The following is a 20723-nucleotide window of genomic DNA, read 5'->3' as shown; positions in this document are numbered from 1 at the left end:
TGTTTAAAATGTTCTTTAAACACATCACCTGTTGACACCCTGCCTGCAGTACATCAGACTTTATGTATTCAAAGAATACATTTTTAATTACTTAGTAACATTTATACGGCAAAGTTTTGGCATTTTTTCTTAGTCCAATTACCCAAAAAGCAAATCATTTAAAAATGTGCTACTTAACTCTGATGCAGCATGTAAGTAATTAGTAACTAAATGTATCAAGTAATTGTAGTGATTGAAAAGTACAGTACTTGAGTAAATGCACTTTTATTCCACCAGTGATGGAAATGTTTTGCCTTTAAAAAGTCATATGTTCTAGCACTTGTCTGAGGTATATGATATAACAAAAACACATGAACTGTTTAGGAAGAAGTTTATTTCATGACAGTTCTGAACATTACATCATTATATTGATTACAGTGTACAAGTACATGCAATATTCAATAAATGCTGAGTGAGAGACAAGATATGTTCAATCATGAAGTACCACAGGGAGTTTCTGTTGTAAATTGGATGCATCAATTATCCAACGTAGCTTGTGAAAATAAACTATGCTTCATCTTTCAGACCTCAAATATATATATAGCTCATCAAGAAAACAACAAAATCATACATCTGATTAAAGGCGGTACAAAAATAATTCCTCTAAAACATATTTTGTGGACCGAGCCACAGCGACAGCCCTCCCACTGAAGAACGGAGGGCAGACCTGCAGGGGACACTGTTCCTCAAGCGTCTTCATTTCACTTTGGAGTTTGGTAGTTAGGCTCTTCTACACATGGATCTGATGGTGCTGGCTTTATAACGACGACCACCACACAAATTATACTCTAAAGCTCTGAGTCTCTGAAGCAGGAACAGGTGAGCAAATGTCACTTTTTTCAGCAGTCACTGATGGAAGTCTTACTTGGCCTGCTGGCGGCCCAGCTTGATGTCATAGGACACCATGTGGTAGTTGTCCCAGGCAAACAGCTTCCTCTGAGCCCGGTTATAGTCGATCATGCTGTTGTAGCGGTGCTTGTTCCGGAAGGGGATGCTGATGGCCTTCCCCTGGCTGGTTTCAGTGTCGTACATGTAGTTGATGATGGTGTCGGGCGCCGTGTAGCTGGCCACGGTGTACAGCTTGCCGCAGATGATGAAGGAGTTGGCCACGGAGCTCTTCCTGATGTTGGTCTCCCAGCTCCTCTTCACCTCCAGACTGCTCGGGTCCAGTTTTGAGATCACAATGGCTCCCTTGGCTTTGCTGGTGGAGTACACGGCCCACAGCCCCTGCTCATCCACAGCCAGGTCGATGTCCGTGTAGCCTCCCCAGGAGTAGGGGAACTGGCCGTGGAAGCCGGCGTGGGGGAGCTCACGGCGGGCTGCGACGCTCTCAGAGGCCAGGTCGTAGCGGATGAGGGTGCGGCTAAGGCGTCTCTGAAAATAGAGAGAGCCTCTGTACACTGTGGCACCAGTGCTCTCCACTTGCTCTGGCAGCAACAGGACCTGTCGAAGGAAAACGCGAGACAATAACTAGGCATGACCCGAAGGTTTTGGCTCATTTGAACGAATGCCACCCATGTGACACCCACCTTTGACGGAAAGCCTTTAGCGAGTTGCTCCATGTCATCGTATCCAAACAGCTTCCTGACATCAGAGCCAATGGTGTCGATGCGCCAGATCATGTTGGGTCCATAAATGGAGGCAGCCTCAGGATCCTGCATCCAAACACCATATTTACCCTCTATGTTGTCGGCCTTCCTGTGAGTGACCGGCTCACCAACTGAAACCAGCTCCCCACAACCTGTGAGCGCGAAAGAGAGGAAACATTAGGGGAAGGATGACCTGTGAGACTCTCACTATCTGATGTAAGGATAGCATTATAAGAAGACAATCTGATGCCATCAGTGGCTTCCTCAGGACGTTTGAGGTGCAGGGCTGGAATAATGATAAGGGCACCGGTGTTCACAAAGTCGTGAAATATATATAGTGAAGAGATGTGACTTGACCATGTTTTTTGAATTGGAGTCCACCAGTGGATACTGGGAACACAGTAGGGGACTTAAATGTCCACTTTGTTAGAAAGTTGATTTTTGAGTCGCATTCCAAACTCTGCAAATATTGACACTTTGGTAATGTAGCTCGGGCTCTTGTTTGAGTTGGGAATGACACTCAAAAATCAACTTTCTTACAAACAGGGCCTAGAACCGTCTCAAAGGGCTTTTCCACCGACATGTAACCAGTTCTGTTCTGGTGCGTGCAACTCCTTCTGAACCGTTCTGAGCATTCTGACCAAAAATAAATTGGTTCAGAATCTGAAATCTTACTTTGACCTGAAATGCAAACTGAAGAAGGCGCGTCATACTGTACAGATCAACTGCGCAATGCCCTCGCCTCCATCCAGATTTACAGTGGTTCACACAGAAGTGATGGAACCACAGGTGGACTGGGTAGATAGTACCAAGGTTCCAAGAGTCTTGAAGGGAACAGGTGCAAGAAACAGAAGTGCTTTTGGTGGAAAAGGGGAATTACCGATACAAGGAACATCCTAGAAGTGGGAGGTTTCTGTCTGATACTGGGAACACGCTGCAGGACAAATAATTGGAGGCAACCTTGCAAACTGGTCTTTAGTAAAAATCAGGCAAGATCATTGGATCCTGCACCCTCAGATGGTGACTGCTGACTGTTTCTCTAGTTTCTGCTAACTGGTCTTGTGCCTGCATGGTGCCTGGTTTGCTGTACCCAGGAGTATGTCAGAAAGCAACAGAGGGATGATGAAGGTAATCGGAGAGCTGATCAGGGGTATGATGAGGTCATCATTTCTCATCAGGGAGGCAGACAGTAGGTCTGGAGATGCTGCCTGACGTCTCTGTTAGCCACAACTTTCTGTCTGAGTCACCACCATCAGAGCAGCAGCTCGTCCTGGGCAGGAACTCTCCGCTGCTAGTCTTACCGGGACTTTATATTTACCCCTGCCTAAAATACACCCTTGCTCTCAGGTCCAGGACGCAGCTCCGGATTAAGGGTAAGATAGAAATATGTCTTATAAATACACCCATTACCATGGAGCTTCCCCGCGGCGTGGCCTCATCAGAGATTATATGACCTCACGTGTCGACCACACGTGTATTTTTTTTTTAACAATCTCCCAAACAATCAAACTCGCTGAGAGACAATGAGCACCGCGAGCTGTGACGTGGTTTATGGAAACCCATCCGGGGAAGGTTTAAGACAGTATGACAGCCTCGTTAGAGGTCATTTCCTTTTACATTTACGAGACAAACATGAAATTCAAACGGGGGCCCTCGTACCTATGTACTGGCACGACTCTGGTATTCCCGCCCCAAATGCTGCAGTATTAATAGCAGTATTTGCTTTGAGGTTGTCAGCAGGAGGGCTGAGTGTCATGTTTGCCAGGTCAGATGGACAGAAGGGGAGGAGGGAGAAGGAGACGAGTACTGGCTGCCAGGACGGGATTTTTAAAGGACTATACCGTGTGCTTCAGATTTTAAGCCCTTTAATGAAATGTTAGCACAGAAGTGTTGCATAATATATCTTTAAGGGCCTGACAAATGTGTTGAATTCATTTCTTTAGCATAGTTGATGCTTTTTTTTAATATATATATATTTAAGATTTTACATCCATGTTAGCTTGCTTGCTTGCAATAGTATGCATGATAGTAACATAACAGGGGGCTCTTGTAATAACATTGCCCCACAGTGCTGCTAGCGGTCAGAAAATCCATAGGGTGCCTTTAACTTGCGCGTACAAACAAAATAACAAGTAGAGGTCAACTGATATTGGTACATTGGCAATAAATTCGCTTTTTTTTTTTTTTTTTTTGCAATGATCCCTGAAATGTGTTTATCAAACACTGTGACAATGATATGTAACACTGTAGAAGGTATATTATATTTTACAGTTGAACAATAAACTTTATTGAACAATGACTGAATGGAAACCAATGGATGTCTGACATGTTGGAACATCTTGATTCGAATCTCTAATTTCAAGTGATCATGTGATCTATCACAATTTGGGCAAACAACGCCAAACCACGATGGTCAAAGAAATATTTCAGAGACCTGTGTTCTCCTCAGAGCCGTCAGGAGCAGGTACCTCCGTCACCTCGGCCTTCAGCTCCTGGAAGCCTGGAGATCTGTACTGCCACGCCGAGTCTGTCGGGGAGAGATGGAGAGATTTAGTGAAATGATAAAAACAGAGGTGAGGTGGAGGTGGCTCTGCAAAAAATGATTCCCACCTCTCAAACTGCTGCTGTCTCCCTGCCTGTTGGGCCGGGTCATCAGGTGAGACACTGCACTGGAACCTAAACACACACGCGCACACACACACACACACACACACACACACACACACACACACACACAGAGATAAATGATTTCCGTTTCACATGTAGTGCACAATAGTTAAGAGAGCTTGTGTACCCAAACGTGGCTATGGCACTAATGACAGCAGGGAATGTGACAGCAGGAAGCAAACACCCCTGAATGGATTCCCAGCTGCTCTGGAGTCAGACAGTCGGTAGATTGGCCAACCATAACACACATACCTGACACACTCGACACCCCGTCCTGCCCCAGCACTGTCAACTTCACGTCCTCCAACTTCAAACCGGTCGTTTGGCCCTTTCTCCCCTGTATCACTGTCAGGTATCAGCCTTCTTCTTCCTCTTCTTCTTCTTCCCTTCATCCCTTCTTCTATTTACCCCTGTTTACCCCTGACCCCGTCTTTAGTTTCCCATTCGCCTCCATCAGGAAACCATTAAAGTGAAATGTAAGCAGTGTCAAACAACTTCTGTAAACTGTATAGAAGTCGATGTTTATGAAAGAAAAACAAGCTTTTCAAATAGGCTTTCATCACTTTCAAAAATGGCTGAAAGGATGTGTGTGTGTGTGCGTGTGTGTGCGTGTGTGTGCGTGTGTGTGTGTGTGTGTGTGTGTGTGTGTGTGTGTGTGTGTGTGTGAGCACGTGCCTGTTGCTTCTTGCACGTGCATTGTCCCGTGTTGAGGCACACAATGAGCCCTAATGATGCTGGGAACATTAAGAGCTAGCATCTGGAAGCTGATGTTGATTCTCTGCGTTGATAAGAGGTGCGGGTGGTCGGTAATGGGGCAGATTTTTTTAAATTTTTTTTAAAGAGCTAAAGGTAAGAGTGGAGCCTGTTTAAAAGCTTGTTAAACAGCACAGGTCACAGGTCACCAGTGTTTTGAGGGTGAACAGCTACGGGGCTTTTCCCACAGGACACTTCTATTCATCATCATCATCACAGGTAAACAGCCACTTTCTCCTGCGGTCTTTTCTTCTGTCTGTATCCTTTGTGCGTGTGTGTGTGTGTGTGTGTGTGCATGCCACATGTGCCCTCGTATCCTGCCTCTTTGTTTGGGATGTCACCGAGCTGAATACCACAAACCTCACAGACCAAACGGGTCTAATTTCCCAGAGGAGGCTCAGTCGGAGCAACCTAATCAGGCCCTCTGCTTATAGAGATCAACAAGACGGCCCTCCCAAGAGTTCAGCTAAGCACGTCGCTGTAATGAAGCATTTGAGAAAACATCTGGTCATTTATATTGCATTCACTACTCCTGACTCAGGGCACCATGTCTAGTCAAACTGACGGAAGGAAAACATCTGACACAAAATTGGCCGGTGAACTGCTGCACTCGCTCCTTGCTTTGATTGACTGTAACCTGAAAGTGAAACGGCTGTCAGTTTGCCACTGCGCTCCTCAGATTTAGCGAGTTTTCACCTTTTGAATGTGATTTTCGAAGTATCCCTCTGTGAGCCCACACCTTTTTATTTTCTGCTTTGAGCACAAGCCAGCCCTCCATTTATAAAGAAACATTGCCACTTTTAGCCCGCTGGCCTGCTGCCTTGTGTTGTCACTACAGGCGCAAACTTTAATGCGAAGCTCTATTTTTAAAGTCCTAAAATAACATCCGCTCATATATATTTTGAGAGGCAAATGTTAGTGAAGCTCATAACCACCGCTTGACTTGTAAATGCTGTCAAAGGGAAAAATGCTTGGATTTTTTTTTTTTTCCCCATCTTCTGCTGTCTCCCTCTCGCTGTGATCTATCCCACATCTGCCTCTCACCCTGACCCCCCCACCCCCCCTTCTCTGTGTATTTCCGGCTGCAGGTGTAAACGTGAAGAGCTAAGCAGATAACCTGGAGTGTGTGTAAGCTCTCCTGATGCAGAGGGAGCTGGGATGTCTGGCGGACGGGGAGGTGGCGAGGAAGGATTTACTGCTTTGGCTTTACAAGTAATACACTCTGAGGGGCGAGAGGGTAAACAGAGCGATGGGTGGCTTAACTGAAAAGAGAGTCGGGGGGATGGTGGGTGAAAAGACGAGCCCGGAGGCTAATTAGACGAAATGTTTGGCCCCTGCAAACACATAAGACACCAGAGCCTACCCCCACCGGCTCCACAATGACTCCCGGCCCTCTAACCTCTGGACGTGTTCTTGGCCTCAGAGACCTCACCAACTCTGACCCGCCGGGCGTCATCAAAAGCCCAGAGATGAGACCTTGGCACAGAACTACCACTTCCAGAGAGTGCATCACATTTCAGTGCCCCCCACCCCCCTTTTTCTCCCCAGCCAGGCTATTCGCGCCCTGCTCGTCATGCAGAGGGAAACACCGGTCATAAAGAGAGCAGAACGGGCTCATAAATACTGAGCCGACCCTCTCTGGCCCTGCCACCATCACCCCGCGAAATGCAGGCAGGAAGCGGGGAGGAGAAACTTGAGCCGAGCACCTTCGCAGACCAAAACATCAACCACACACACGCGTCATCAGGAGGATGCACACGCATTATTCTCCTGTTCTCTTTAAGGGGATCGGTGCAGGAGAAACATGAGCTCCAATGTCAAGAAACACACACACACACACACACACACACACAGGATCCCTATGCCTGCAATGCACTCTATAAGTGCATGGTATTCCATACATAGATGACATTTACTGTGTGTGTCATCACTCCTCTGCTCCAGTTAGCCCATTATCCTTCAGCCAGAGTTGCCAAATACATAATTCAACAGACAGACTCTGCAGGCAATCAGGTCATCTTAGGGAAAGATCTGAATATGAAAATCTAAAAGATGGGGAATGATAAATAGATCATTCTGAAGTCAAAAATAATTTTCTATTTATAAATGTCATAAACTGTGTGTGTTGGTTCGAGGGCGTCTCTTACCCCCAGCAGGTCTCATCAGGCCACCGCCCTGCAGAGAGGGGCTCGGCTGCACCACGGGGGTCTGGGGCGGACACGGTCTGTTCCTCAGCCTCTCCGTCTCCTTCCTCATCTCCTCCATCCTGCCCTGCAGCCCCAGCAGCTCCCGCTCCAGACGCTCCGTCTCCCCCTGCAGCAGGTTCCTCTCGTCCGTGGCCCTGTTCAGCGCCTCCTGGAGCTCAGACTGAGCTCTGGCTCCGGCTCTTTGAGGGGCCACGGTCTCCCCTCTGGTCAGCCGGGCCACCAGCACCTCCAGCATGCTGAGCCTGGCCTTCAGACCCTCCATCTCGGGGCCTCCGGACTGCGGGCAGCTGGATTCAACAGGGCTGGGCACAGTGAAGGTGTAGTGGCAGCGTCCACCCCGGTCATTTCCCCTCCACAGAGAGGCTCGCTCCTGGGCGTCAGCATGCAGGAGAAGACCAGACATGCACAACGAGAGGAGGAGGAACATACTGCAGACCGTCCTTAGTTTAAAGTCTCTCTCTGAAGAATGACTTTCTATCTTCCCTCTAGTCTTCTTTTACAAGTGATAAGTCTGATTCTCTTTAAACCGTCTACTAGTTCCCAGTTTCCTGGTGAATTTCTTTTCTCAGGTATCTGTTTTTCTTCTTCTCTCCTCCCCTCTCTTGTTCTGCTCTCCCCTGTTTCTGCTCGGTGGACAGGTCTGTAACACTGAGCTCTCCACAACAGCTCACAGATATTTATACAGTCTGGAGGGGAAGGAAGGAGGGAAAGAGAGGAGAGGTGAAAAGGAGGGAGGGGACACAGGGCGAGGACTGAGGGGGCAAAGAGGGAGGGAGGAACAAGTGAACGTACTGGGATGCTGGTCGTTTTGGGGACAAAAACATACAATGTTTTAACAAGCTTGAGTGTGTCTGTCCTCCTGTGTGGCTGTTTTTTTGGGGGGGGATTTAACATGGCAGTTCTGTCTTTTCACATTAGTGTAATTCAGCCTCTCCTTTGTCACTGATTCAAGTCTCATCTGTAAAAACGTCTCTCTATATGTGTGATGCAGTCTTGTGTGTCTGAGGGGATTTGGTTGAGGTTTGGCCCTCCCGGCGTGGCAGGGGAAGCAGGGCCTCATTGGATACAATTTCCTCCTGAGGAGCCGGTGTCCTCTTTCATATTGGCAGGGGGCCGGCACGTGACGCAAGTGTCGTTTGGAAGGGTCGAGGTTGCAAGTCGCAATCGATGGCCGAGACACCTGACGCTGACCCGGGTCCCCTCGGCTGAGAGCGTGCGCGTGTTTGTGTTCACGCCGCAGACTCGACTCACTGCACTTGTTTTCAGACATTCATATTTAATACAACATGAGTGAGCTGCCGGGAGTCATTCCTCACTGAGCCCACTTCCTGTCACTTGCTGCCTGGGTGGATTTGTTGCATCTCCTCGCTTCAACACAATATCACAGAGACGCTGAGCCGCCACATGCGAGGCTTTCCTCAGTCATGTGATATATGGAGGATGATGTCTTGTTTATTTTCAGAGAGGCACGATGAAAGACTGGAAAGTGAGACGCTGGCTCAGAGAGGCACACCTTTCTGATCTCAACAGTCCACCTTTTGGCAGGTTTCGTCTTGCCTTCATATCCTGACTCTTTGCTTCTGGCTCGTCTCCTGCACTTGTTCTCCTCACGCGTCCTTCCTCTCATCCATCTCTCTGCTGACCCTGAACCCTCAAACATCACCTGACCCAGGTGCTTCACTTCAGGGAGGCCAGAGGGGCAAGTAGTGCCCCTCCTTCAACACACACACTTCTTCAGAATCTGTCAGTTTCATGCCAGCCTCACCTGCTTCTCTCAGCGCTCGTCTAGAGGCAGCAGGTGGTACCCGAGACAGTTTTATTGATTGATGAGGCGAGCCGATCAGCAGTGTGACGGATGGATGAATGGATGACTGAGGTATGGCATGTGAATCGCGGTCGGGGTGCATCCTCCTACAGGAAATATCTCTACAAAGACAAACCGAAGCGAGGGAGGAAGGTGGGGCACGTGAAGTAAAGGACTGAATAAATCATCGTGGGAGGAAGAGCTGGGAGTAAAAACACATGCAACCAGAAAATGAGACATTAGAGGAGAACAATGAGTGAAGAAAGAAGCTCTTGAGTGAGAAAGCGGTCCGCTAGAAATATGGAAAAATAGATTTGAACAATGTTTTATTCACAAGCGTCCCGCTGAGTATCGAATGTACGCGGATTTCATTTTCTGGAGATTTATCCTCTATTTCCTCTCTATGACACATCCCTGTGCAGAGGCCGAGTCCTAACTGGACAGGGTGTGTGTGTGTGTGACTGACTAATGCTGGCTGGCACATTGTCCACTCTTCTCTCTTGTGAGTTTAGTTCACTTTTATTGGACTCACATAACCGCTGCTATGCCCGGAATCTGAAGTCATCCAGTTTTAGCCCCTAACGGAGGATGAAAACATCCTGTGCTGCCAGCGTAGGTGTGTCTCTGCAGACGGAGAGGGCCAAAATGTCCTCTCATGCACAAACATTCAGTACAGTGTAACACACAATTCTTTTTTTTTTTTTTCCCAGATCAGACTGGAGGCTAAATAAAAACCTCCAGGCACCCAGTTTGCAGTTCAAGCAAATGACTTGTGTCCGCACATCTGCGAGACCTGAACAGAGCTGTAACATTTTACAGCCAGTCGTCCAACCAGCACTTTACTAACTTTGATCTGGCTGCAGCTGAGCAGGACTCGGGCTTTTCACCACAGCTACATCAACATACAAACAAATTCATGGAATTAAATGAACTGAGATAAAGCCACCAGCAACAGTGTGAGCTGTGGTTCAATTGAGTATTTGCTCTGTGGGCAGTTTCATTTCTCCTCCCTCAGAAAGGGTTGGGCACAGCTGGCCAGGCTAAGGGCAGAGCTGTCACTGTGTGTTTGTGTCTACCGTCCTGAGAGGACGAGACCAGCAGGTCTGCTAGATCACTAAAGCGCCACCGACTCCAGTTCATCCAACTTTAATGCCATCTTGGGACTCCACGCTGCCAGTAAAGTCACAGAGCAATAAAAGAAAGTCGGTAATGAGAGGAGATAAAAGAAAACTCAGGACGATCAGTTTCCCCCTCTTTACCTCCGGTCATCTTTCTTTCCATCGACCAAATCAAACTTTTCTGTCGCGCTGTGATTGCTTTCTCTCCATCTTCACACTTTCTGGTTTTCTCCTCCCAGGAAGATGTTCGGCTAGTTCAAACCAGATTAAGCCACACTGGTGCCCTTTAAAATCACTTTATTCCAGAGCAAAACGGATCAATATATCACAGTCTTCCAATGCAATGCCAGAGTATTGTACATCATTACAGAATCAGTATTTACAGCTAAAATAAATTATATTCAAAATAATAACATGACAATCCAGAGTGGTATTATACAGTTAATTAATCCAGACACAATGACACTTTTTCAGTTTTGTTTCACAGCCCACTTAAATTTTCCCTCTTAGAACTTAATGTAACAGTACGGAGAGACAAACTGTCCCTTCAGTGGCGACGGGAAATACCAGCTTTCATACAAGCGCTAACATTGAGCGACGGGCAGAAATAAGAACTTGAAAACAGTGGGAAAACAAAAAGACAGAAAGTGGAATTAAAACCAAACAGAAACATCTGCAGAGTGAGAGACAGTTTAATGTCACCGCAGGAAAGTACCATGACCAAACCCGCCCAGAGCTCAGCACAACCCAGGAGGAAGGCGAGAGGTTAAAAGTGTGGCAGACATTCATAACCCGGATGTTTTGGTTTGACATGGTCCTTGCTTTACAGTAGAGCGAGCTATCAAGAGGCAGACGGAGGTGGAAAAGCGGTGATTGATGAAGCTGATTGAGCAGGATGTTGAACACATGTGGCTTCTTTTCCGATCATCTGCACTGATGAGGGAACATACCTGATAAGTGAAATCACTTTCCTGTCAGAGAAGCCTTTTTTGATGGTTAAAAGAAGCGACCTTTGACTACGCAGATGAACCTCAGATGTTCCCTCACGTTGAAAGTGAACTCAAATGATTCCCTATAAACTTCATCCTCGGGCGGTGAGCAGACAGCGCATGAGGAATCACGAGCAGACATCTGAGGTTCATTCACTTAACGTTAAAGCCTCTTTATAGGAGGCTGCTGCAGCAGATACAGACCAGCGAGTTGGCGAGGATTCCCTGCCTTTACAGTTTCTATCTATATGATGTAATGTGCACAACCTGGAGTGTCCCTGTTGTCAAGGCAAAGACAGGGCCCTTCACGTGATATGTATCATGGAATGGAGCGCTCCTTCACATTGACTAGAGGGCTGAGAGTCGGCGTTTTCTTCCAAACTGCATTAAAATATCTCCCCAGTTCTCCCGTGTTCCCGTTCTGTTCAAAGCAAAGGGATCAACCGGGGCCTTAGTACTGATCTCACAGCGGATTTATGTGGAAATGCCAAAGATAAGATCTGTACTAAGGGGCAACTTGAGGCCGGATCCTCAAAAGGTACACAGGCTGACACAGAGGAGGGTGTGGGAGGCTGCCTGGCGCCCCCTAGCGGGAGTGGAGGACTGTGTGCAGAGAGGGGAGAGAGAAAGAGAGAGAGGACAAAGAGGAAGATGCGTCCCTCCTCGTCCTCCTCGTCAGACACTAGCGATATCGCATGATCACTGGAACTGAAAGAGAGAGAGAATATTTTGTGAGGGATTCTGTAATTCATGTGAACTCAAACAGTGGCGAGTGTGTTTGGTAAAATACTCACTGATAATAATGAGCAACAGGGCCACAACTACCAAGGCGATAATCATCTTCATCTGTGGGGGAAATGACAAACTTTAAACACTTAACACTCATAATGCTGACTGTCTCCGTCTTCAACTTCTATGTGAGGTTTAATTAAGGGTGCAAATCATCAGCTTAAAGGGTAACTCCACTAATTCAACACAGTAAAGCATTAACAGGTCTTGAGGAGTACGACTGCAAATGTGAAAGACGTAGTTTAAAGACTTTTGCGGTTCGAAAGGAAACTACATGTTATCTGACAGATTGCCCCCAGTGATGTGAGTGGCTAAATTGCATTGTGGGTAATGTAACAATGTTGATTATTTATAACTGTCAAAAAGAAAACTTTTTTTTTCTTTATTAAACTGGTTGTCAGAGGAAAACTTACAATATAAATATTTAATACATAAAACAAGTAAAAGTGTGACCTAATCTCATAAAGTCATAGTAACTTGTTGAGCCAAAGGAATTCATGATACATCCTGCATTAATTCATGAATTGAATCACCATGAGTCGTGCATTAGCAAAGTGTCACTTAAGTATGTGATTTGTACTTTTATAAGGTATTAACATGCAAACAAATACGCAGCCACACTGAAGCTGTCGCACGCTTGAACACACGCGCACATACAAAACAAGACAGATGGCCCACCTTCATGTCTCTCCACCACATCCTCCTGTGCAGCTGCTTGGCTCGGCTACTGAAGGCTGACGCGTTGTCCGATAGGCTCTCTGGAGCGTCACATGACCGCAGCACACACGGAGACACGTGAGGAGAAGAATGAATTGGAAGAAAAACAAATAATGAGCAGGCTATTGTTTTGACTTTGATAAGGTGACTCAAACTGCTTGGCTGTGTGTCGTACATGTGCCGTTATGAAGTGTTACAGTTATGTAAGCCTTCGCTCTGCTGGTGAGATCACTGCTGTGAACAGTTTTCTTTTAAATATTGGCATGACATGTTGAACAACAAGTTGCCAAATGAATACACGCTTGCTCAGTCTTCCTCCGTTCTGTCCTTGTCATGACGTCCCTCTCCAACATGCTCGCCCACACTGCTCTGCCTCTCTGTTTCTTGGATACTGTTGTTAACTTTGTGTTTGTGCATGCTAACAGGAAGGTTATGACTCCCTAGCGTGCGGAGCTACTTGTCCAAGCACAGGCCTCTCTTCAGAGCGAGTGTCATGTGTCTGCTGTTTGAATGTCCACATGTCTGTTAACGACCTGTCCTTACTACAAAGGGAGGACGAGGCTTCTGAGAAGATGCTTGTTAATCTTTAGGAATTCAACAAAGTGTCACCCACACATGGGCCAGACAGCAAACTGCAAGTGTCAATCACAGGATATTATATTGCTCACATAAAGACACCTACTGAGGACTAGTGACACGCAACCAGCAGCCACACAAAGGTCCAAAGACCCATAAATACAGCAAAACGCGCACACACACACACACACACACACACAGACACACACACACACACACACACACACACACACAAAGACTTGTGTAAACACAAATGTGTTCCAGATGTGCGTTATTGTCTCGGGTGGCTGGTTGACACGAAAGAGAGAAGCAGTTATACAACATCAGTGTGGACGTCATGATGAGGACCATTAGGACAGGGCATGAGACACGAGGACACGAGACTCATCTCTTCATCATGGAGGAGGAGGAGGAGAGCTATGCGTGTCTTGCGGAAAGCCTCGCACGTGTGTGAAGGTGTGGAACGGAGGGAGCTGAACGTGTTTCACACACCTGTTTGATGCACGCTGAGTGAATAAAGAGCGGGGCTGTGTGAATGTGAGTGTGAGACCTGTTGAGAGGTTTCAGATACACACCTGGTAAAACCCTAAACCTGGACAGATCATTAACAGCTTTAAAGTGCACCGAGAGTATTTACATGCAAGCAGCTGCTTCTACTGTACACAAGCCCGGTGCTTTAGAAGAGAAGATCTGTACCAGGTTGTTCAAAAATGCGGCTACTGCTGTGCAAAGTTAAAGGGGAAAGCAAGTCTTAACTTTATGTTGGCAGACTCCGTCTCTACACAAACAATAGCTACTGTCAGCCAAGAGAGATGAGGAATGTTTCATTTTTCATATTAAATGAAATGTATTTACTTGGATAAAATGCTACATATTGCTAGTTAGAGCCACTTTAATGTTTTGGTGATTTTTTCTGTGAGTACATTAATTGATTAGTTGATGGAAAGAAAAAAAACAGCATCTGGTGTAAATAGAGTTACTTTTTCAATAATTTTCCTGCACTGTGTATTATTTGTTTGATTCCAATTTGTGCATTTTTTAAATTGTGCAAAAGTAAAATTCAGCTGATTCTAAACTAAACAATTAGTTTAATCAGACTGCCAAAGTGTGTTAAGTGTAAAGTGATATATTCATTTAGTGTGTGGGCACAAACACAGCCTGTGGAAACTAAACACTAAAACAAATCAGAAGGATAAACATTCCCTGTAGGTTTTGAATCCCGGTGTGTGACTCACCCGACTTGTCCTGCAAGTCGTCGAGACGCTCGCCTCTCTCTATCACCTTGGAGATGTTCTCCTGCATCACATCGATCACCTCGTCCACCTGCGACTGCACCCTGAGGACACAAGTTGGTGCAAGTCAGAAACAAAAGACATAAATCAGAAATGATAAAAAGTTGGGATATATTCTTTAGTAGTTGCTGTTGATCCACAACAGCTCACACACATCTGTTTTCCCAACAATATTCTCTTCTCTTGCAGGTTATAAAAAGCCTAACTTGCCAGCACCTGTTCACTATATGCAGAGTCAGGCTCAAATTCTCGCTTTATTCATGGGATTCATACGTAAGCATGACATGACTACAGATTACCCTTTAGTCTGTCTTATTTCAGAGTATCAGGCTCAGTGGGAGGAACGATGTTGGTAAAGAAATAAAGAAAACAGAGGGGCTCATACAAGACTACGGAATTTGTTCCCCTGATCAAATTTTCCATCAGACAAGGAGCTGAAGGAAATTAACATTCTTGGACTTTAGCTTGATTACACGCAGAGGGCAGTAATAATAAACATGCAAAACCGTAGCCAGTGCAAAACATGTTGTCAGGAAGACGCATGGGTCCGCCACAAACACACATAAACACACTGCGTCGATCCAACCTGAGAGGTTCAGGTTCAGATGGATGCAGAGCTGACGAGCCTGGGCAACAAACACGCAAAATTCCTGGAATCGGTAATGTTGGCATCTGGTTTCATGGGCTCACAATGACAAACTCTCAAGTATGAAGATAGCGTGGAGAAACAAGCCTGGGTGCCAGACTGTCTCAACAATGCCCTCCTCTTCTCGGACTGGAGGTTAACGTGGAAACAGACTGCAGACGGGCCTAACGTTACACAATAACCTGCACACGACCAGCCTCTCTTGCACAATCTACTAACAACCTACAGCTTCTGGAAACATCACGAACCCCTGTTATGTAACATCAACACCAAAACGCGGGTGCTGGTAAAACTACTGTGACCTCTGGCTTTTAGATGTAATGAGGAATGTGTTAGTACTTACTGCTTCATTTTGTCATTCTGAGGGCCAAATCTGGGTCCTGTGGGCCCTCTCCTGGAAAACAGGAACAAACAAAGCCAAACTTACTGATTGTGTTGATTTTGTGTGCTTGTGTTTTTACAACCCACAGTAGTATTACTGATCTCATCTCTGGGTAAATTGTGAAAAACTCCGCTGTTTAAAAATGTATTTTACTTTCTTTGAAAACCAAATGATTGTTTTAGTCATTTTCAAAGCAACATTTTCTAACATTTTCTCCACCTTCTTAATTATAAGGATTTGCTACTTTTCTTTGTCATGTATGGAAGTTAATGTTAAGATTTTTTGGGTTTTCAACTGTTGGTTGAACAACAAAAAAAACAACAACTTCAAGATAGTAACTTGTGCTCTAGGAAATTGTAATGACCATTTTTCACAATGTTTGACATTTTGTAGACTAATCAATCAATTAATCATGTCGAGAATCAACAGATTAATCAATAATGAAAATAATCGTTAGCTGCAGCCCTCATTGTAAACATATTTGATCAAATATTTTTTATTCAAGTTCAGTGACTGAAGAGAAAATATTGCTCAAACTCACAGAAAGAAGTCCTCCTCCTCATCAGAGTCTTCCTCCAGTAGGTTCCTCTGTAAAAGAGGAAACACTCAGAGGTCAGACTGTTGTGGATATTGATCGACTACTGTCTTATAAAAGAACGTCCCTCGAGGGGAGCTGGGACCACTGTGGGCAGAAAGCTATTTCCACTGGTTCGTGGACAATTCTGGTTGCCTGATAGTATCTACAGTTTTTGGTTGTGGTGATATTACTCTGACACCTACAGTATGTCTCCGCTTCCTTAATTGTGCACTACAAAATGTTGTATTTCAGCAGTGGTTATGCTTTCAGATTTGGGGTCAGGAACCAGCTCCAGTGCCAGCTGAGTATAAGTTCCTCCTAATGTAACCCACATGAGGCCTCAGGTTTGGTATTATGGCTGTTGCCACTGTGTTTTTTTGGATCCAGAAGTGACCATATTAAAATGAGAGGGGGATGCTAGGGAGGGTAGTCTGATTGGATCTGACTGAGTGGTAGTGACTTGTCAGTCACAAGGTAGTCATGCCCTAAAGCATACCCTGCTTTATCATCTGTTTTACTGTAAATGGGACCATAATTTACAAAATGTTGAAACTACAGATTGAGACCATAAACTCAGTAGGAAACTGTTCACTGACAAGAGAGAAGCAAGGCAATTCGTTCACGAGGTTACACACAATCCGACTGGTGTTTTGAAACCAGTGGAGTCTGCCTCTGCTGGCTATCAGTATAAAGGCAAATTTGATTGGCTTCCCTTTTCAGATTTCAAAGCTCCATTCACTTATACCATGAATGGTAGCAGCATATCATCAGTTGCTGAAACAGAGATATGAAACTCGTATCGCCAGACAGCAGCTGTACTGATCAATAGATGCTTTTTTCATTCTGTCTTTAGAAAGCAGACATGTCCAAATGCACTCCTATTAGAGTGCACGTACATTAAGACTTACTTACAATAAAAGACTATTGTTGCTCTGCTGTTTTGCTCGCCAAACCTCAGTTAAATCACTCCCTCTAGTGCTCTCTGTGACTCCTAAAAATATGACAAGGACAATTCCAGAGAATCCAAAATGTCCCTGAGCAGAATCTGATGAAAAACAACAACAACAACAACAGCAACAACAACAAAAAACACCAGAGGTTTCTGGGTAGATTATGTACAGAAGCAGAGAGCCATATTAACAACCATGTCTGAACCACGTGATGGCTTAATGAGGGCAGAAAGCAGCCTGTACAACATGCTATTCATAGAGAATTAGTGAGGACAGCAGCATTAAAGTCTCACAGGAGGAGAACTGGACCAGGAGGAGACAGGAGACAGTCTGTTTCTCACTGGATGGCAGACATGAGGACTATATTCATTACTGCTTGAAAAGAAAGGAACTTATCTTGGGATAGTAGTTTAGGTTAGATCTAACATTTTTCAGTCATGGTTTTCACCTTCTAACATTTGTGAGATCCTGACAAAGATCTGAGAGAAGGAAAGGCAGTTGATGTCCTGTAATGCTGACAGCTGACAGCTACCGCTTTGCCAATATAGACAATTTACTCTATTGTAAATACACCGTCATCTGCAAAAAAGCTGGGGGAATGCTGGCCATATGATCACAAAGTTGAGGCACTAACACTCTCCTTCTGTACATCGTTTTTCATTTTTCCACTGTCTAGCAAGCGAGACATATGGGGGAACTGGCAGCTATTATCAGAGGATGGGAGGTTAGGCCATTAAAGGGAAGCACAGAAGATTGAAGGGAGGATTTTGTTATGAAAGTCTCCCCGTAAGCTTAGCTTTGATCCCAGTTCGGTGTACTAAGACACAAGGATTAGACAGAGGAAACAGAGGACTGAATAAAGTAAAGGATTGTCAGGACAGGGAAGGTGCAGGTGGGTGGGAGGGGGAGACCACTTTGATGAGAACCAGACATTTGGCCAGAGGATTTTCTGGAGTTTCTTCCCTCTCTGATATTCTTACCTCCTTCAAAGGTTAAATGTCTCATGGCACTCCCTCACTTTTTCCACTGATATTAAAAACACAGTATGAAAGAATTGGTATTTTTTGCAACTTGGTGTACACCATTGTCATACTGAGATCGCAGTGGCTCCTACCAGGATGCTGATCTGGATAATATTTACTGTTAAGGGAGAAAATATTTTCTTGTTTTCCTCTCTGATGTCCTCCAATGTGTAGCAAATCAAACAACTCCTAACTGTTTTCACAGTCCCTAACTGACAGCTTTAAACCTTGTTCTTATTATAGTGCTTTGAAACATCAAAATCATCAGATTCTCAGTTTTTTCCCATCCTGCACTCTATTTGCCTCCTACATCAGCTACTTCTGGATGATGGTAATAAGCCATAACCCCAAAACACCATCACTCCCTCCACCTGTGTCTCACCCTCTCGCTGCGAATAGATCCCGTGACCTCGTCGTCATTGAGGTGTCGTTTAAACTTGGGGGGCATGTTGTCTTCAGGCTGGTCCTCCCGGTCTGGCTCGCTCTGTAGGACAAGAGGAGAAGGAAACTATCAGTAAGGATCTGCGGCACTGTGGCGAGATCTTTATAAGACCATGCACTCTACTCAACACACCTGCACCAAGCCACAAAGGTTTGAAGTGTTACACATGAAAGTCTGCTAAAAGAGAGTATTCTGATATAGTTAGGTAGAACTGAGTGATTTGTCTTGCAGGCATAACCACAGCCAGGTCCTGCCTGGGAGCAGAACAAAGCAGTAAGTGTATGAACAGAGTGAGACCCTAAATCTAACCTCTCTCAGTAACGACTGCATTAATGAGACTGGTCATGGTGAAGCAATCCGAGGAGGCCTCTAATCCAGACATTTCCTGTTAAACAGCATGACTCTGTTATTAGTCACAGAGGTGATTTCATTCATTTCCTCTTCAATCTAATATTTATCTCTGGAACATGTTATTATGACGGTTCTTCCATTATGCCAGCTGAAATACAGTTTTATGCCTTGTCAGTAATCAAAGAAAAAAAGACTATATATATTAAGATATCCTATTAAGATATTTCCTCATGTTGTTTCTGGTGTGAGCAGCCACTCACACTCACTTACTATGAAAGGAAATGTCATCATATCTCTGTATGCCTTTGGGTAAACAACTGTTTCGGATGTGGAAAACACACTGTTCTTCCAATACCCCCTTGAGTCTGTGTTTGGGTGATACTTGTTCCAAACAGTGTGACAAAACACACCAGTGCCTCAATAAAGTGCCTCTGTGACACTGAACTAAACAGCATGTGAGCCTCAGGCCCTGCAGTAATCATCAGGGGGGGGAACACAGCAGCCTCACTCACACACACACCACCTCTCTCAATCCAGCAATACAACTTGTACCATTGAATCCAGTTCAGTCGGACGCTGTGGCTTGCTCAGCAGCGTCCTTTTCTGGCAGAGTGTATGGAAAAAGGCCTTTCAGCGGCCAGGAGATGAGAGCAACTTTCCAGTAAACAGAGCAGAAGAGAAGCAGGGGAACAGGGCTCTATCTGAAGCAGTGACAGCGTGAAGAGACACAGAAAGAAAAAGTAAAGAGAAGCCAAGTCTGACATGTCTAGAAAACTAGATTATTTCAAGAAAGAAAATTCAAACATGCAATCCAGAAAAAAATAAGTAGTCCAGTCACAGCAAAGTTGTGATTTGTAAATTACAGACAATTAGGTTTGGAGTTAATTGCAGTTAACTGCATCACCACATGAGAGGACAGATTCCTTCTGATAACAATAATCAATTCATGGATTGCAGATTAAGAAAATGCTAAGAGTAGAATGCCATACAATACTTAATCAATATCTATCAAAGAAGGAAATCAAGATGCTGCGTTCACGGCCCTAGGTACAGCTTATTTTAGCTGAATACTCTTATTATCTGCTAATATCATGGCTATAAGGTCCAAACAATGGCTGATATAGTGAAACTGACATCTCTGTAGCACAGCTGCTATCAAGAATAGTAATTATGCCACAGCCGTTGAAAACTTTAGCTGGCTGAATTGTTTGTTAGCCAACATTTACTATCGTGTTTACCACTCTTTAATTGTTTCAATTATACGCCACAGTAATTACAGTCAAATGGGACCAGTTAAAACGACAAGACAGCGAGCTAATAGCTAATTTAGCTAGCTCAGAGAGGCCGCTTGGTACACAGGTACACAATTTAGCTAGCCGGTTAGCGCTATGCTAGGTTATGGATGCTAACGCAGCTAGCTACCTGCTGTTTCCCTCACGGTCCAGAAGACGCTCGATGCTGGCGGACACAAACACACAGACACTCGGGTATTAATCCAGGGTTTCCCAGGGTTCGGGCTGTCTTTACGGATGTGTCGCTTTCATTTCATATGCTGTCCGGACGATGAGACAGGACTTTCATCATGGATGATAGCGGCTCGCTTGTCTTTTCTCCGTCTGAATCACGTGACCAGGAAGTGAACACAAACAGCTGGAGGAGGAGAGGGACCGCTGCAGATGTTTGACAGCAAGAGGAAAGCATCGTTTTTATTGTGTTTTGTTTTATTTAGAAATAGACATTGATGTGGCACGATATGAATAATTACATTCAAGTATTTAAGGGAAACACCTTCTCTGTGGATGTTACAAAGTGA

The 20723-nt window shown here is 45.1% G+C and overlaps 2 protein-coding genes across 3 annotated transcripts; both read right to left on the bottom strand.

Moving 5' to 3' along the window:
* Positions 1 to 353: 353 nt before the first annotated feature.
* Positions 354 to 7914, bottom strand: myoc (myocilin). Its single transcript, XM_037114425.1, has 5 exons — positions 7196 to 7914; positions 4239 to 4304; positions 4063 to 4155; positions 1569 to 1780; positions 354 to 1482 (listed from the first exon to the last, which is right to left on the bottom strand). The coding sequence occupies exons 1-5, from the start codon at positions 7680 to 7682 to the stop codon at positions 901 to 903; spliced, it is 1440 nt and encodes a 479-aa protein (XP_036970320.1). The 5' UTR covers positions 7683 to 7914; the 3' UTR covers positions 354 to 900.
* A 2543-nt stretch (positions 7915 to 10457) lies between these two features.
* On the bottom strand, positions 10458 to 20568 carry vamp4 (vesicle-associated membrane protein 4). Of its 2 annotated transcripts, XM_037114429.1 has the most exons (9): positions 20333 to 20568; positions 19463 to 19611; positions 18500 to 18601; positions 16110 to 16156; positions 15530 to 15580; positions 14484 to 14584; positions 12634 to 12713; positions 11961 to 12012; positions 10458 to 11874 (listed from the first exon to the last, which is right to left on the bottom strand). In XM_037114429.1, exons 2-9 carry the CDS (start codon positions 19463 to 19465, stop codon positions 11849 to 11851), a joined length of 462 nt encoding a protein of 153 aa, XP_036970324.1. In that variant the 5' UTR covers positions 19466 to 19611; positions 20333 to 20568; the 3' UTR covers positions 10458 to 11848. The 2 variants fall into 2 exon arrangements, with proteins under 2 accessions (XP_036970324.1, XP_036970325.1); XM_037114430.1 differs by lacking the exon at positions 19463 to 19611 and having other exon boundaries at positions 20333 to 20565.
* Between the last annotated feature and the right edge of the window lie 155 nt (positions 20569 to 20723).

Source organism: Acanthopagrus latus, chromosome 11 (assembly GCF_904848185.1).
Source record: "Acanthopagrus latus isolate v.2019 chromosome 11, fAcaLat1.1, whole genome shotgun sequence".
Lineage (NCBI taxonomy): Eukaryota > Metazoa > Chordata > Actinopteri > Spariformes > Sparidae > Acanthopagrus > Acanthopagrus latus.
The sequence above is the reverse complement of the archived record's forward strand: the minus strand, read 5'-3'. Positions and strand labels throughout refer to the sequence as shown.